General features: G+C 45.3%; 1 protein-coding gene across 1 annotated transcript in view; it reads left to right on the top strand.

Annotated features, from left to right (window-relative positions):
* LOC115081095 (vomeronasal type-2 receptor 26-like) overlaps positions 1 to 18,280 on the top strand; it is a 69,006-nt gene that overhangs the window by 21,400 nt on the left and 29,326 nt on the right. The window contains exon 4 of the mRNA XM_029585606.1: positions 7,791 to 8,018. Within this exon, the coding sequence (XP_029441466.1) occupies positions 7,791 to 8,018 (228 nt within the window). The remainder of the gene's footprint in view (positions 1 to 7,790; positions 8,019 to 18,280) is intronic.

The raw sequence follows: 18,280 nt of genomic DNA, 5'->3' as shown, positions 1-18,280 counted from the left end.
GTCAATGTAAAATGAATTGAAGCAAGGTGTAGAACCGTGACATTCATCATAATATGGCATACCGAGCATTGTCCGCATGCGCGATGCGAACCCTCCTCAGTAATTGACAACCGCGGGGAAGAATCTGTATGAACCAATTGATCCTTTAAATTGGCTCCTCGAGTGTAAGTGCATAAAGGCAACTGTGTAAATACTTCATGACAACGCAAAATATGCCAATTTTCCAAAATTATGGTTTTAACTGTGGATGACATTGAAGAGAAGGGGATCACACAGGTTAAAGTGTCCGACTTAATTGTGCTGTCTGATCGGGGTAGAAACAGCCATTCACGATGTGTATATTTTGCACGGGTGTAAGCTCGCCTTATGCATCTTGTCGGATATCCACGATCCGAAAAACGTTGTGTAAGTACTTTAGATTGATTTTTAAAATCTTCCAAAGTTGTACATAGGCGACGTGCTCTAAAAAATTGGCTGGTAGGCAAATTTTCTTTTAGATGTCTCGGGTGGGCGCTAGTAAAATGCAGCAAGGTATTGCTACTTACCGGTTTCCTATACAACTGTGTAGTAAAACTATTTGCCTTTTTTGTTATAAGTATGTCAAGAAACACAATCTGTTGCTCCTGAAAAATTTGCTGTAAATTTGAGATGAGGATTCAACGAGTTGAGCCAATTAAAGAAAGACTCAAAATCAATTTTAGTACCTTGCCACAAGATGAACACGTCATCTATATAACGGTGCCAGGATCTTATATACTGTGAAAATGGATTGTTGTTATTGATCCATGCCTTTTCGAACTGACCCATGTAAAGGTTAGCCAGATCAGGTGCCATGGTGGCCCCCATGGCGGTACCCCGTATTTGTTGAAAAAATTTTACTTCGACAGCAAAATAGTTTTTCTGTAAGGCCATTTGTACTAAAGACAAAAGGAAAGTAGAAGGTATCCGGTGTGGACGAGGTCGCAATTCAAAATGCTCAAAAGCAATGTCTATGGCCTCTGTCTGGGGTATGCTCGTGTAAAGGCCGTTGCCAACGCATTCCTCGAGGTCTCCGAATAAATAAGGAGCCGCATTTGTACAAGGAAGACCCGGCTTTTTTAAACGATTGGAATGCGATCCTAAACAAATGTAGTTTGGATCTTATGATCCTAATTATAAAAAGAGCACAATCTAACGAAACTGAATTACAAGAAGAGATTGGCAATTTAAAAACCGACATTTCCACAAATGCTATTGACATCAATGCATTCCAAGATCAGATGGAAAAATTACAAGAATCCATTGACAAATTTCGTTCAGATATAAAACAGACCAAACTAGAAAAATTGAACCATGACCAAAAAGATTACACTACGGGCTATGTATACCCCTGGATGTGTGAGGAGAAAGTCAAAACATATAACCGCAAAGTAACTTTTGACACAAATAGTGATGAATCTTCTGGCGATGAACTAACTAAAAAATCAGGCACCGCTCCAGCAACACAATCCACTTCAGGAGAGAATCGTTTTTTAGAGAATCGTGGCCGCGGGGGTCGGAGACCCCTCAGAACCAGAGGGGGCAACAAACCTTGGTCCGACCGTCCATACAACACTCGACAGAATCGTCCATAAAACAACAGGGATCTCTGATTCTAAATCTTTCTAGTTTCACATTAACGACTTGTCAGGTCCAAGTTTTAGAAAAAGGTCTGTCCTTTATACCAACCCCGAAAGCAAATTTATTTGATTTGGAGGTTGCCATTTTCAAATTTGTTAGAAAACTGTATTTGAAACAATTTTTCAAAGATTCCATTAATATGGACATGTCAATATTAAAAAATCGATCCACGTGGTGCCCTCCGGGTATACCGGACCCTGTCATTTACACGTTTCACCAGGTTATATTAAATCAAATACGTAATAATTTCTCCACACAACACAACTATTCAAATATGACAAAAGATGAATACACTGCCATTCAACAATTACGAAACAACACAGACTTAATCATAAAGTCCGCAGATAAGGGAGGTAAAATTGTACTAATGGACCATTCACAATACACACGAGAGGTTCAACGTCAGCTACAAGATTCTCGTTTCTATCTTCCCTTGACTCAGGATCCAACAGAACAGATTATGCAAGAAATTGAAGCTACAGTTACACGTGGAAGTCAACTCGGTTTTCTGACCAATAAAGAAGCGGCATTTTTGATGCGCCCACATCCGAAGGTACCTCTATTTTACGTGCTGCCAAAAATACACAAAGACCTGCACAACCCACCGGGCAGACCAATTGTTTCAGGAAGAGATTCAGCTCTTGAACCACTCTCTCAGTTCATTGATTTTTTTCTTGCCCCGTTTGTCCCTAAATTACCTTCTTACGTTCGGGACTCCCAGCAAATGATCTCGCTACTGGAACACATTCATTGTGACATGACAAAAATTTTTTTGGTTACATTAGATGTGGAATCCCTTTACACGAGCATACCCCAGACAGAGGCCATAGACATTGCTTTTGAGCATTTTGAATTGCGACCTCGTCCACACCGGATACCTTCTACTTTCCTTTTGTCTTTGGTACAAATGGCCTTACAGAAAAACTATTTTGCTGTCGAAGGAAAATTTTTTCAACAAATACGGGGTACCGCCATGGGGGCCACCATGGCACCTGATCTGGCTAACCTTTACATGGGTCAGTTCGAAAAGGCATGGATCAATAACAACAATCCATTTTCACAGTATATAAGATCCTGGCACCGTTATATAGATGACGTATTCATCTTGTGGCAAGGTACTAAAATTGATTTTGAGTCTTTCTTTAATTGGCTCAACTCGTTGAATTCCTCATCTCAAATTTACAGCAAATTTTCAGGAGCAACAGATTGTGTTTCTTGACATACTTATAACAAAAAAGGCAAATAGTTTTACTACACAGTTGTATAGGAAACCGGTAAGTAGCAATACCTTGCTGCATTTTACTAGCACCCACCCGAGACAGCTAAAAGAAAATTTGCCTACCAGCCAATTTTTTAGAGCACGTCGCCTATGTACAACTTTGGAAGATTTTAAAAATCAATCTAAAGTACTTACACAACGTTTTTCGGATCGTGGATATCCGACAAGATGCATAAGGCGAGCTTACACCCGTGCAAAATATACACATCGTGAATGGCTGTTTCTACCCCGATCAGACAGCACAATTAAGTCGGACACTTTAACCTGTGTGATCCCCTTCTCTTCAATGTCATCCACAGTTAAAACCATAATTTTGGAAAATTGGCATATTTTGCGTTGTCATGAAGTATTTACACAGTTGCCTTTATGCACTTACACTCGAGGAGCCAATTTAAAGGATCAATTGGTTCATACAGATTCTTCCCCGCGGTTGTCAATTACTGAGGAGGGTTCGCATCGCGCATGCGGACAATGCTCGGTATGCCATATTATGATGAATGTCACGGTTCTACACCTTGCTTCAATTCATTTTACGTTGACTCTCAGATCCATCACTACCTGCAATTCTTCGGGAGTCATATATATGGTCCAATGTCCTTGTGAAAAGGTCTACGTGGGCAAGACAAAACGACCTTTAAAAACACGTCTGATAGAGCATCGCTCCTGTTTAACACATGCTCGTATAACTGCACCAATGGTGAGTCATTGTCTTGATTCAACACATACGTTTGATCAACTACGGGTTTGCGTTTTGGAATCAATAAGCCGTCTTGGCGAGGAGGTGACTATGATTGCCGTCTCCTCCAGTTAGAACAACGCTGGATACACCGTTTGGACACTCTACAGCCCAAAGGGTTAAATGCAAGTTCAGACTTACAGGTGTTTCTTTGAATTCAGTCTACAATGACGTCAGATTCTTCGATTCAGCACGTAATGACATCATTGAGTTTTCATTGGTCACGTAAGGGCCAAGTGGCCCTATAACAGTGGTGAAGAAATCAGTGATAGCGTTCTGTCCATTTTGAAATCAAGGGTGAGACCAGTGCGTCCAGAGTAAGGATACGATTACCTGCTCCGTGTTAAGATAAGTATAAGAGAAACTTTTTAGTCTTATATTCTTTTGTCTTTTCATTTAGTGATAATATTGAAGTTATGGATATAGAAGTGCAGTAAAGAGACCTTGCGGTCCTTATATTTAAACACTCTTTTATGAAGACGCAACATCAGCTGTTCTTTCAGAGACGGAACCTGTGAAAATTGTACTTAAACCTGGCTCCTGATGAAGCTGTTCTTACAGCGAAACTTCGGCCGCAGTTGAGCCGTTCTCAAAGACATTTATTGATATTCATCGTCGTCTTTTGGAAGTGTTTGTATCAGTTTGAAACTTTACTTGCTTAAATACAATGATGAAATGTAGCTATACAAGTGACTGCAAATGATTGAGAAGACCGGGCGCTCACCATAAAAATCTTTGGTCCGACACCGACTGGCTTGCTGATGCAGTTCACTTTCACAATAACAATTAAGCAGTCTTATTGTCTTCAGATTACAAAAATAGTAAAAAGTTATAACATAAGTTAAAAATAAAATTAAAAAATTAAAAAATAAAAATAAAAAATAGACAATGAAACTACAAATGCTATAAAATCATTTTATTGGAGCATTTTTTCAATTTACAATAATAATTCCGTATTTAAAGGGACGCCAGCCTCGGTTCGGGTTCCTCCATTTGTTTCCTTTACAAGATGGTTGAGACGTCTGGTCCCGTCTAAGAAGGTAGCCATGGTGTTTTCAGATAAGTATTGGTTCTACCTCTTTTCATATTATAAATGTGCAACCTTTCTTTTCATTCATTTTAGATATGTGGCTCTTGTTAGAATCCTTTCTATATGCCCCTGAGGAAGCTTACCCAGCGAAACACCGGCCAGTGTAGGGCAATTCTACTAATTACATATGAAAGAGTCATTCCTGCTTACATGAATGGAGGACTGTTTTAATTTATTGAAAAAAGAAAAAATATTTTGTTGCATTAAAGTAATGATGAAGGTGGATGATAGATAAGACCGGTTAGTGTCTACTTGAAAGTGACATATAACGTCAAGGCTTGCTGACACCTTCATAGGCTATCAATCGAATTGTTTTGGGTTCCACATTTCTGGTTATTAGACTTCAATTACCCCAATATTGACTGGGTAAATGTATCATCGGGACATGCTAGAAAGATAACGTTCCTGGATGGAATAAATGATAGCTTTATGGAGCAATTGGTTCAGGAACCAACGAGAGAGGGAGCAATTTTAGATCTAATTCTCAGTGGAGCACAGGACTTAGTGAGAGAGGTAATGGTGGTGGGACCGCTTGGCAATAGTGATCATAATATGATCAAATTTGATTTAATGACTGAAAGAGGAACAGTGTGCAAATCCACGGCTCTCGTGCTAAACTTTCAAAAGGGAAACTTTGATAAAATGAGAAAAATTGTTAGAAAAAAACTGAAAGGAGCAGCTACAAAAGTAAAAAATGTCCAAGAGGCGTGGTCATTGTTAAAAAATACCATTCTAGAAGCACAGTCCAGATGTATTCCACACATTAAGAAAGGTGGAAAGAAGGCAAAACGATTACCGGCATGGTTAAAAGGGAGGTGAAAGAAGCTATTTTAGCCAAAAGATCTTCATTCAAAAATTGGAAGAAGGATCCAACAGAAGAAAATAGGATAAAGCATAAACATTGGCAAGTTAAATGTAAGACATTGATAAGACAAGCTAAGAGAGAATTTGAAAAGAAGTTGGCTGTAGAGGCAAAAACTCACAGTAAAAACTTTTAAAAATATATCCGAAGCAGAAAGCCTGTGAGGGAGTCAGTTGGACCATTAGATGATCGAGGGGTTAAAGGGGCACTTAGAGAAGATAAAGCCATCGCAGAAAGATTAAATGATTTCTTTGCTTCGGTGTTTACTGAAGAGGATGTTGGGGAGGTACCCGTAATGGAGAAGGTTTTCATGGGTAATGATTCAGATGGACTGAATCAAATCACGGTGAACCTAGAAGATGTGGTAGACCTGATTGACAAACTGAAGTAGTAAATCACCTGGACTGGATGGTATACACTCCAGAGTTCTGAAGAAACTAAAAAATGAAATTTCAGACCTATTAGTAAAAATTTGTAACCTATCATTAAAATCATCCATTGTACCTGAAGACTGGAGGATAGCAAATGTAACCCCAATATTTAAAAAGGGCTCCAGGGGCGATCCGGGAAACTACAGACCAGTTAGCCTGACTTCAGTGCCAGGAAAAATAGTGGAAAGTGTTCTAAACATCAAAATCACAGAACATATAGAAAGGCATGGTTTATTGGAACAAAGTCAGCATGGCTTTACCCAAGGCAAGTCTTGCCTCACAAATCTGCTTCACTTTTTTGAAGGAGTTAATAAACATGTAGATAAAGGTGAACCAGTAGGTGTAGTATACTTGGATTTTCAGAAGGTGTTTGACAAAGTTCCTCATGAGAGGCTTCTAGGAAAAGTACAAAGTCATGGGATAGGTGGCAATGTCCTTTCGTGGATTGCAAACTGGCTAAAAGAGAGGAAACAGAGTGTAGGATTAAATGGACAATTTTCTCAGTGGAAGGGAGTGGACAGTGGAGTGCCTCAGGGATCTGTATTGGGACCCTTACTTTTCAATATATTTATAAATGATCTGGAAAGAAATACGACGAGTGAGATAATCAAATTTGCAGATGACACAAAATTGTTCAGAGTAGTTAAATCACAAGCAGATTGTGATAAATTGCAGGAAGACCTTGTGAGACTGGAAAATTGGGCATCCAAATGGCAGATGAAATTTAATGTGGATAAGTGCAAGGTGATGCATATAGGGAAAAATAACCCATGCTATAATTACACAATGTTGGGTTCCATATTAGGTGCTACAACCCAAGAAAGAGATCTAGGCGTCATAGTGGATAACACATTGAAATCGTCGGTTCAGTGTGCTGCGGCAGTCAAAAAAGCAAACAGAATGTTAGGAATTATTAGAAAGGGAATGGTGAATAAAACGGAAAATATCATAATGCCTCTGTATCGCTCCATGGTGAGACCGCACCTTGAATACTGTGTACAATTCTGGTCGCCGCATCTCAAAAAAGATATAATTGCGATGGAGAAGGTACAGAGAAGGGCTACCAAAATGATAAGGGGAATGGAACAGCTCCCCTATGAGGAAAGACTAAAGAGGTTAGGACTTTTCAGCTGGGAGAAGAGACGGCTGAGGGGGGATATGATAGAGATGTTTAAAATCATGAGAGGTCTAGAACGGGTAGATGTGAATCAGTTATTTACTCTTTCGGATAGTAGAAAGACTAGGGGGCACTCCATGAAGTTAGCATGGGGCACATTTAAAACTAATCGGAGAAAGTTCTTTTTTACTCAACGCACAATTAAACTCTGGAATTTGTTGCCAGAGGATGTGGTTAGTGCAGTTAGTATAGCTGTGTTTAAAAAAGGATTGGATAAGTTCTTGGAGGAGAAGTCCATTACCTGCTATTAAGTTCACTTAGAGAATAGCCACTGCCATTAGCAATGGTTACATGGAATAGACTTAGTTTTTGGGTACTTGCCAGGTTCTTATGGCCTGGATTGGCCACTGTTGGAAACAGGATGCTGGGCTTGATGGACCCTTGGTCTGACCCAGTATGGCATTTTCTTATGTTCTTAAGTTGTGTCATTTTGTGTCTAACGATATTATTTTATCCATATTTCTTATTGTATGCCACCTAGGTAGCATAGAAATGTTTTTGAACAATCAATATGGCAATTAGACGCATTACTCAAGATGTTCCCCTCCTTTCTTAGCTGCATCAATATCTGAGGAACGTCCACTTTAAGAACATTCTGGGGGAAGACATCTTTTTTGATGAGAATGGAGATCTTGCAATTGGCTATAATATTATAAATGTGGTTTATTTGTCTAATGGGATGATGAATAATGAAATTGTTGGAAGCATTAACCCTTACGCTCCTTCCGGGCAAGATTTCACCATTAATGAGAAGGCAATCGTGTGGGCAAGCACATTCACCCAGGTCAGAACTAAGTTATATTAGAGCATGGTGGAAGGAATGAACTATGTGATACAACAATATTCCTCCTCATCAATCAAACATAACTATGTTAAACAGACCATCGTACTAGGCATCATCAGAGAAAATGTTATTAACACTTTATACCTACTTCTGCCTTATTTATAATCATTGGTCTGTAGCTGTGAACCAAATAATTTGTTTTTATTTAGTTTTTTGGGGTTTTCTTTGCAATTAAAATATTGCATTTAGTAGCAAAATATAGTCCAAAAGCTTATCTTGTGTTTTCATAGAATATAGTAGGTGTGAACACTAAATAGCCACCATGGAATATAATTTCAGGAAATGCCAATCTAGTCTCAGCCCAACACGGGACTGTCTGCCAGAAATGATGTCAATGTTGACATCAATTCTGGCAGACGCCATTATGCAAATCAACATGTAATGAGAGCATCGTCCCATGTCAGGCTGAGAACTGAACACAATACTCCAGATGAGGCCTCACCAAGGATCTCTACAAGGGCATTATTACCTCCTTAAGAACATAAGAACATAAGAACATAAGAAAATGCCATACTGGGTCAGACCAAGGATCCATCAAGCCCAGCATCCTGTTTCCAACAGTGGCCAATCCAGGCCATAAGAACCTGGCAAGTACCCAAAAACTAAGTCTATTCCATGTTACCATTGCTAATGGCAGTGGCTATTCTCTAAGGGGCGGATTTTCAGAGCCCTGCTCGCGTAAATCCGCCCAAAACCGGGCGGATTTACGCGAGCAGGGCCCTGCGCGCCGGGAAGCCTATTTTACATAAGCCTACCGGCGCGCGCAGAGCCCCGGGACTCGCGTAAGTCCCGGGGTTTTCGGAGGGGGGCGTGTCGGGGGCGTGTCGGGGGGGCGGGGCCCGGTCGTCGCGGCGTTTCGGGGGCGTGTCGGCAGCGTTTTGGGGGCGGGTACGGGGGCGTGGCTACGGCCCGGGCGGTCCGGGGGCGTGGCCGCGCCCTCCGTACCCGCCCCCAGGTTGCGGCCCGGCACGCAGGAGGCCCGCTGGCGCGCGGGGATTTACGTCTCCCTCCGGGAGGCGTAAATCCCCCGACAAAGGTAAGGGGGGGGTTTAGACAGGGCCGGGCGGGTGGGTTAGGGAGGGGAAGGTGAGGGGAGGGCAAAGGAAAGTTCCCTCCGAGGCCGCTCCGATTTCGGAGCGGCCTTGGAGGGAACGGGGTAGGCAGCGCGGCTCGGCGCGCGCCGGCTATACAAAATCAATAGCCTTGCGCGCGCCGATCCAGGAATTTTAGTGGATACGTGCGGCTCCGCGCGTATCTACTAAAATCAGGCGTACTTTTGCTTGAGTCTGATGCGCAAGCAAAAGTAGGCCTATTCGCGCTTTTTGAAAATCTACCCCTAAGTGAACTTAATAGCAGGTAATGGACTTCTCCTCCAAGAACTTATCCAATCCTTTTTTAAACACAGCTATACTAACTGCACGAACCACATGCTCTGGCAACAAATTCCAGAGTTTAATTGTGCGTTGAGTAAAAAAGAACTTTCTCCGATTAGTTTTAAATGTGCCCCATGCTAACTTCATGGAGTGTCCCCTAGTCTTTCTACTATCCGAAAGAGTAAATAACCGATTCACATCTACCCGTTCTAGACCTCTCATGATTTTAAACACCTCTATCATATCCCCCCTCAGTCGTCTCTTCTCCAAGCTGAAAAGTCCTAACCTCTTTAGTCTTTCCTCATAGGGGAGTTGTTCCATTCCCCTTATCATTTTGGTAGCCCTTCTCTGTACCTTCTCCATCGCAATTATATCTTTTTTGAGATGCGGCGACCAGAATTGTACACAGTATTCAAGGTGCGGTCTCACCATGGAGCGATACAGAGGCATTATGACATTTTCCGTTTTATTCATCATTCCTTTTCTAATAATTCCCAACATTCTGTTTGCTTTTTTGACTGCCGCAGCACACTGAACCGACGATTTCAATGTGTTATCCACTATGACACCTAGATCTCTTTCTTGGGTTGTAGCACCTAATATGGAACCCAACATCGTGTAATTATAGCATGGGTTATTTTTCCCTATATGCATCACCTTGCACTTATCCACATTAAATTTCATCTGCCATTTGGATGCCCAATTTTCCAGTCTCACAAGGTCTTCCTGCAATTTATCACAATCTGCTTGTGATTTAACTACTCTGAACAATTTTGTGTCATCTGCAAATTTGATTATCTCACTCGTCGTATTTCTTTCTTACTGGTTATTCCTCTCTCTATGCAGCCCAGCATTCTTCTGGCTTTAGCTATCGCCTTATCACATTGCTTCGCCATCTTCAGATCTCCAGACACAATCACCTCAAGATCCCTCTCTTGATCCATGCACATCATTCTTTCACTCCCCATCACATACAGCTCTTTCGGATTATCGCATCCCAGTTGCATGACTCTGCACTTCTTTGCATTGAATCCCAGCTGCCAAATCTTCAACCTCTCTTCCAGGTTTCTTAAATCATATTTCATTTTCTCTACTCCTTCAGGCATGTCCACTCTGTTGCAGAAGTTAGGATCATCCGCAAATAGACATACTTTACCTTCTATCGCTTCCGCAATGTCACTCACAAAGATATTGAACAGAACTGGTCTCAACACCGATCCATGTGGCACTCCACTTAACATGGATCTCTCTTCAAAGTAGGTTCCATTTACCATTATGCGCTGTCTCCTATTGGTCAACCAGTTTGTAATCCACACCACCACGTTGGCGCTCACTCCCAAGCTTCTCATTTTATTCACAATCCTCCTATGTGGGACCATATCAAAAGCTATGCTAAAATCCAAGTAGATTACATAGAGCACTCTTCCTTGATCCAATCATCTAGTCACCCAATCAAAAAAATCAATCAGATTTGTCTGACAGGATCTTTCCCTGGTGAATCCATGCTGCCTTGGGGCCAGCAACCCACTGGATTGTAGATAGTTCCTTTCTTTCAGCAGCATCTCCATGAATTTTCGCACCACTGATGTGAGGCTAACCGGCCTGTAGTTTCCAGCCTCCTCTATGCTACCACTCTTGTGAAGTGGGACCACCGCCACTCTTCTCCAATACCATGGCATAACTCCCGTTTCCAGGGATCTATTGAAAAGGTCCTACAGCAGACCCGCCACCACATCTCTGAGCTCTCTCAGTATCCTGGTGTTGTGAACTGAGAAGGGGATCCTTTGTCCGACCAATTGGAGATTGGATGAAGGAGGTCTCCGTTAGTAGAGTCCGGTCGGAAGGCGGCGTGGCAGCTGAAGGCAGAGGAGCTTCACCCTGGAAGTCCGCGATCCCTCCAGGAGAAGCCTGTGGGGACCCGGACCGCTGGGACTTAGGTGTCTTTGCCCTGGAAGCCGACCTCCCCCCGGGAAAAGCCCGTGAGGAGTCAGCCGCTGGGACTTAGGAGAGTGACGAAAGGCATAGGCGGAAGAACGGACCAGGATCGAGGCAGGCAGCAGAAGGCAAGACCGGGAGACAGACCGAGATCAGAATCAGAAGGCAATCCAAGGAATCTCCAGAACCTGGGCTGGAACAGCTGTGGCAGACAGCCAAGGCTGGGGGGCAGGAACGAGTAGGCAGGAACAGGCAAGCGGATGGACAGGCAGGAACAGGCAGGTAGGCAGGCACGGCAGGAACAGGCACGGCAGGAACAGGAATGCAACTCACCACTCTGAAGAGTCGACCGTGGTGCAAGGCGAGGATCAGGGATCAGACGCCGGGTTTAAATCCCTCCCAGCATCTGATGTCAGCGCAGGAGGCTGGCTCTGCTTTCGCGCCAGAGGCCCTTTAAAAGAGGTCCCTCTGTGCGCGTGCGAGCCTAAGGGGCGGGGTCAGTGCAGCGTTCGGCGGCGTCTCCCTCGTGGAGACGCCGCTGTGTAGGCCTAAACAGGCCTGGATGATTCGCGGGTCCCGCCGGCATTCCCCTGGCCCGGAAAGGTAAGGATCCGGTCGCGAGGGTTGCAACCGGAACTGCAACAGTACCCCCCCTCTTACGCCCCCTCCGTAAAGGACCCGGCTTCTCAGGGTTATCCTGGTGAAACTGGAGTAACAGGGATTTATCCAGGATATTTCGAGCAGGCTCCCAGGTGTTGTCCTCAGGGCCACACCCCTCCCAGGCCAACAGGTACTCCCAACGACAATGGTAGAAGCGAACATCCAGTACTTCACGAACCTGATAAGTGGCGTCGCCCTGTATTGGAGGAGAGGCTGGGTCAGGTAACGGATGATGGAATCTGGAGAGTACCACAGGCTTCAACAAGGATATGTGGAAAACGTTGTGGAAGTGCAATGTGGTGGGCAGGCGAAGTCGGTATGATACCAGGCCCACTCTTTCTGCAACACGGAATGGTCCACAATATCTGGGTGCCAATCTCCGCGACTGTACTCGCAGATGAAGGTTCTTAGCGCACAACCAGACTTTATCGCCAGGTAGAAAAACAGGTGCGGGGCGCCGATGTTGATCGGCCACTCTCTGCGCCAGAATAGCTGCTTTCTATAGCTTCCATTGTACGGTCCTCCAAAGGTTATGTAACTGGAGGGCCGATGATTGGGCTGCCGGAGAGGAGACAGACATCGGCACCGGGACTGGAGGCCTGAGTTGCCGTCCAAAGACAACCTGGAAAGGGGATTTCCCGGTAACAGAGTGGGTGTGGTTGTTGTACGAAAATTCAGCCCATGGAAGTAGTGCAGTCCAGTTATTATGTTTTTCATTGGCAAAGCTGCGGAGAAAGGTCTTTAAAGATTGATTCATTCGCTCTATTTGCCCATTACTCTGAGGGTGGAAGGCTGTGGATAGGTTTAACTGTACTCCGAATTTCCTGCATAGTGCCTTCCAATATCGGGCAGTGAACTGGGGCCCGCGATCGGATACTATGCTTTGCAGGAGACCGTGGGCTCGAAAGATGTGCTGTGAAAATAGTAGAGCTAGTTTGGGTGCAGAAGGGAGCTTGGGCAGAGGAACCAGGTGAACCATTTTAGAGAAACGGTCTACTGTAACCCAAATAACCGTATTCCCCTCAGAGACTGGCAGGTCTACCACAAAATCGGTGGCTATATGAGTCCAGGGCTCTGTGGGCACCGGCAAGGGTTGTAAGAGGCCCAGGGACGCCCATTCAATGGCTTCTGCCTGGCACATGTAGGGCAAGAATCCACGTAAAGCCGAACATCTTGTCACACATTTGGCCACCAGTAATAGCGGTTAAGAAGGTCGAGGGTTCTTTCTCTACCCGCATGACCGCCCGTGAGGGAATCATGAGCCCAGCTTAAGACCTTCTTGCGATCTCTGCGGGAAACGACCGTTCTCCTGTGAGCAGTTACCGTGGTGCTGAACAAGTTGATCTTGGCAGGATCTATGATGTACTGGGGAGGATCGTCCTTCTCCTCCAATATAGAGTTGCGGGACAATGATTCCGCCCGGACATTTTTAGAAGCTGGTCGGTATCTGAGCACAAAATCAAATTGATTGAAGAACAGAGACCAGCGAGCCTGCCTGGGGTTTAATCATTGGGCTTGGCACAGGAGCTCCAAGTTCTTGTGGTTGGTATACACTGTGATGGGATGGCTGGCTCCCTCCAGCCACTGTCTCCATTCTTCGAATGCCAGTTTATTTATTTATTTATTTATTTATTTATTTTATTTAGCACTTTTATATACCGATATTCAAGTAACAAAGTTACCAATCATTTTGGTTTACATTCCAACAATAACCATGACATGAGAATGCCTTACATTGAACCAGGATAAACAAACTTGGGAACAAAGAACTGGGTTTAACAAAATGTATAGGAGGAAGAGACTTGGTCGGTTAGCCTAATGCTAGCCGGGTGTACTGAAGGAGATTAAGAATAGGGCACCGGGATTTGGAGCTAGAACGTTGGTACAAATAGCGGCATGGTGATTAGGTGTTAAGACGGCGGATTTGCTAGAACGAAGGCATAAATAGCGATTAGCTAAGGGCGTAGTCTATTAGTGGTAGATTTGATAAGAGAGCTGAGTTAAGAAAAGGCTTGGTTGAACAACCAGGTCTTAAGTCTTTTTTTGAAGGTGCTCAGGCATTGTTCGAGCCTGAGGTCTGGTGGGAGCAAGTTCCATTGCTTTTTTGATGGCCAACAGTTCTTTGTCCCCTATACTGTAGTTGCACTCCGTGGGGGTGAACGTCTTGGAGAAGTATGAACAAAGTAGTAAACGACCGGTGCTGGAGGTTTGGTATAGCACAGCTCCTATTGCTATATTTGATGCATCTACCTCCACAAAAAAGGGTCGAAGGGGATCCGGATAGTGTAAGCAAGTCTCAAGCAGGAAAGCCTCCTTGAGGCTCTCAAAGGCCTGACAAGCCTCATTAGACCATACTCGGGCAGCTGCCCCCTTCTTAGTCAGAGCGGTCAACGGGGCCACTAACCGTGAGTATTGAGGTATAAAATGTCTATAGAAGTTCGCAAACCCCAGGAATCGTTGCAGAGCCTTCAGACCCGTAGGACGGGACCACTTCTTAATAGCTGATACTTTGTCCGGGTCCATGTGAAATCCGGTTGCAGAAATGATGTATCCCAAAAACGGCAAGGACTCCCATTCAAACACACATTTCTCCAACTTCGCGTATAAGTGATTGTCCCTGAGGAGCTGTAACACTTGTCTGACGTGTTGACGGTGGGAGGTCAAGTCTCAGGAATAGATGAGGTCGTCATCCAGATACACAATCACCGAGGAATATAACAACTCCCGGAGTACCTCGTTCATTAAGTGCTGGAAGACCACCGGAGCATTATACAACAAAGGGCATTACCAAGTATTCATAGTGTCCGTCCCGGGTGTTGAAGGCGGTCTTCCACTCATCCCCGGGATGGATTCGGACTAGGTTGTATGCTTTCTTGGTAATTGCATTTAAGCCTCGGTAGTCAATACAAGGTCTTAGAGAGCCGTCCTTATTCCCTACAAAGAAGAATCCCGCCCCGGCAGGAGACTTGGAGGGACGAATAAACCCTTTGGCTAGGTTCTTGGCAATGTATTCTGACATTGCTCGTGTCTCTGGTTGAGACAAGGGATAAACCCTTCCTCGGGGTGGCGTGGTTCCGGGCAGGAGTTCAATTGCACAGTCGAACGGGTGATGTTGTGGCAAGATCTCTGCTTTTTCCTTAGAAAAAACGTCTGCAAACTCCGCGTAGGGCATAGGCAGGGACACGTCAGTATGTGCCAGCATTACTCGATGAACCACGGGTCTGCTAATGCAATTCTTGAAGCAATGAGAACTCCACTGGGCAATTTGTAAAGAATCCCAATGGATTACCGGGGAGTATTGTTGCAACCAGGGTAGTCCGAGAACCACTGGGTGTACCGCTTTCTCTAGAATTAGGAAGGGAATCTCCTCAGAATGTAGAATTCCAGTCTGTAATGTGAGCGGGGCGGTCACCGTTGAAATATTCCCAGGAAGAACAGTACCCCATATGGACGTGATCAGCAGCAGAGGCTTGCGAGGTAACGTGGGAATCTGAAGTTGTTTCACAAAATCCAGGAGAATAAAATTACCCCCTGCCCCGGAATCAATGAAAGCTAGAGTCTCAAAAGACCCCCCCGGGTACCTCAGGGTCACAGGTACAGTACATTGAAGAGCAGTGTTGGCATAGCCTAGGAGAAGCTCCCCGGTTTCCTCTAGGATTTGGTGTTTTCCGCCCTTACACCCTTTACACTGGGCTAGGAAATGGCCCTTCCCGCCACAGTACAGGCATAACCCCAAGGCGTGACGGTGTCGCTTCTTGGAAGAAAGAGACGTACGTCCGAGCTGCATGGGTTCCTCCATTGAACCTTCCGGAGGAGCGGAGGCGGTCTTGGTTGTTGGTGTTAATGGCCTAGAGAAAGCTGGAGCCAACGGAGCCATCCGGCGCGGGGGCCGCCCCTCCCTGTTTCTCTGCTGGAGACGTTGGTCGATGCGTCCTGCTACATCAGTTAGCACATTGAGATCCTCTGGGAGGTCCCTGGCGGCTAATTCATCTTTAATCCTTGGCAAGAGTCCCTCCAGGAATACTCCGCGAAGACAGTCGTCCTGCCAACCTACTTCCAGTGCCAAGGTGCGGAACTCAATGGTATATTCCGCCAATGGGCGAGTTCCTTGACGAAGTTGAAGCAGCTCTGAGGTGGTGGTGGCATACGTGCCGGTTCGTCGAAGGCCAGCTTAAAATTCTCCAAAAACAGATCAAGGTTGTCCAGCATAGGATCTCTCCGCTCCCACATGGGCGACGCCCAGCTCAGAGCCCATCCATCCAAAAGAGAGAGGATATAGGCCACCTTGACTGAATCCATAGGAAACTGACCAGGAAGTAACGAGAACCGGATGAAACACTGGTTCAAGAATTCCCGACATACTCAGGATTCTCCTGAGAAGCAGGACGGGGCCGGTAGCTGGGTCAGAGTATTTACGCTCACCACTGGAGGTGGAACTGGTACCAAGACCGGGTCTGGAGGCGGGGTGTCCAGCCGGTTAGCCAAGCACTCGACCGTTGCGGTCAAGGCGTCCAAACACTGCTGCTGGTGCTGAATACGCTGAGCCATTCCGGGAATGGCCTGGAGGCCTGCAAGGTCCGCCGGATCCATGGCCTTGCAAACTGTTGTGAACTGAGACGTGGATCCTTGGTCTGACTGATTGGAGATTGGATGAAGGAGGTCTCCGTTAGTAGAGTCCGGTCGGTAGGCGGCGTGGCAGCTGAAGGCAAAGGAGCTTCACCCTGGAAGTCCGCGATCCCTCCAGGAGAAGCCTGTGGGGACCCGGACCACTGGGACTTAGGTGTCTTCGCCCTGGAAGCCGACCTCCACCCGGGAAGGAGCCCATGAGGAGTCAGCCACTGGGACTTAGGAGAGTGACAAAAGGCGTAGGCGGAAGAACGGACCAGGATCGAGGCAGGCAGCAGAAGGCAAGACCGGGAGACAGACCAAGATCAGAACCAGAAGGCAATCCAAGGAATCTCCAGAACCTGGGCTGGAACAGCTGTGGCAGAGAGCCAAGGCTGGGGGGCAGGAACGAGTAGGCAGGAACAGGCAAGCGGATGGACCGGCAGGAATAGGCAGGCAGGCAGGCACGGCAGGAACAGGAACGCAACTCACCACTCTGAAGAGTCGACCGTGGTGCAAGGCGAGAATCCGGGATCAGATGCCGGGTTTAAATCCCCCCTGGCGTCTGACGTCAGCGCAGGAGGCCGGCTCTGCTTTCGCGCCAGATGCCTTTTAAAAGGGGTCCCTCTGCGCGAGCGCGGGCCTAAGGGGCGGGGTCAGTGCAGCGTTTGGCAGCGTCTCCCTCGTGGAGACGCTGCTGTGTAGGCCTAAGCAGGCCTGGATGATTCGCGGGTCCCGCCGGCGTTCCCCTGGCCCGGAAAGGTAAGGATCCGGTTGCGAGGGTCGCAACCGGAACCACAACACCTGGGATGTATTTCATCTGGCCCCATGGCTTTGTTCACTTTTAGTTTGCTTAGCTCTTCCCATACATTCTGTTCTGTAAACAGAGTTTCATCTACCACATTCCCATCTATGATCTTGTCTATGAGCAATGGTCCTTCTCCAAGGTCTTCTTTAGTGAACACCGAACTGAAGTATTTGTTTAATATTTCTACCATTTCTTTGTCTCTCTCCACACATTGTTCTTTGTCATCTTTCAATTTCACTATACCATTACGGATCTTCCTTCTTTCTCTGATATATCTCAACATTTTTTGTCACCTTGTTTTACCTCTTTGACAATCCTTTCTTCCACGTGACCTTTTTCTTTCTTGATTTCTTTCTTCCTCTTCCTCAGTTTCACCAGCTATTCTTCCCTATGCTCCTCTTTTTGGGGTCTTTTATACTTCTTGAACTCTGTCCTTTTTGCCTTTATTTTTTTCAGCTACTTCCATTGAAAACCAGATCAGTTTCTTATTCCTCTTACTTTTGTTAACTTTTCTAACATACAGGTTTGTTGCCTTTGTAATAGCTCCTTTCAGTTTGGCCCACTGTTGGTCCACCTCACCTATTTTCTTTCAGGCTTCCAGTTCTTCCTCTAGGAAGATGTTGGTCAAGTGGAAGAAACTGATTGACAAACTGAAGAATAGTAAATCACCTGGACCGGATGGTATACACCCCAGGGTTCTGAAGGAACTCAAAAATGAAATTTCAGATCTGTTAATTAAAATTTGTAACCTATCATTAAAATCCATCCATTGTACCTGAAAACTGGAGGGTGACTAATGTAACCCCAATATTTAAAAAGGG

This window comes from Rhinatrema bivittatum, chromosome 19, assembly GCF_901001135.1.
Source record: "Rhinatrema bivittatum chromosome 19, aRhiBiv1.1, whole genome shotgun sequence".
Taxonomy (NCBI): Eukaryota; Metazoa; Chordata; class Amphibia; order Gymnophiona; family Rhinatrematidae; genus Rhinatrema; species Rhinatrema bivittatum.
The sequence above is the reverse complement of the archived record's forward strand: the minus strand, read 5'-3'. Positions and strand labels throughout refer to the sequence as shown.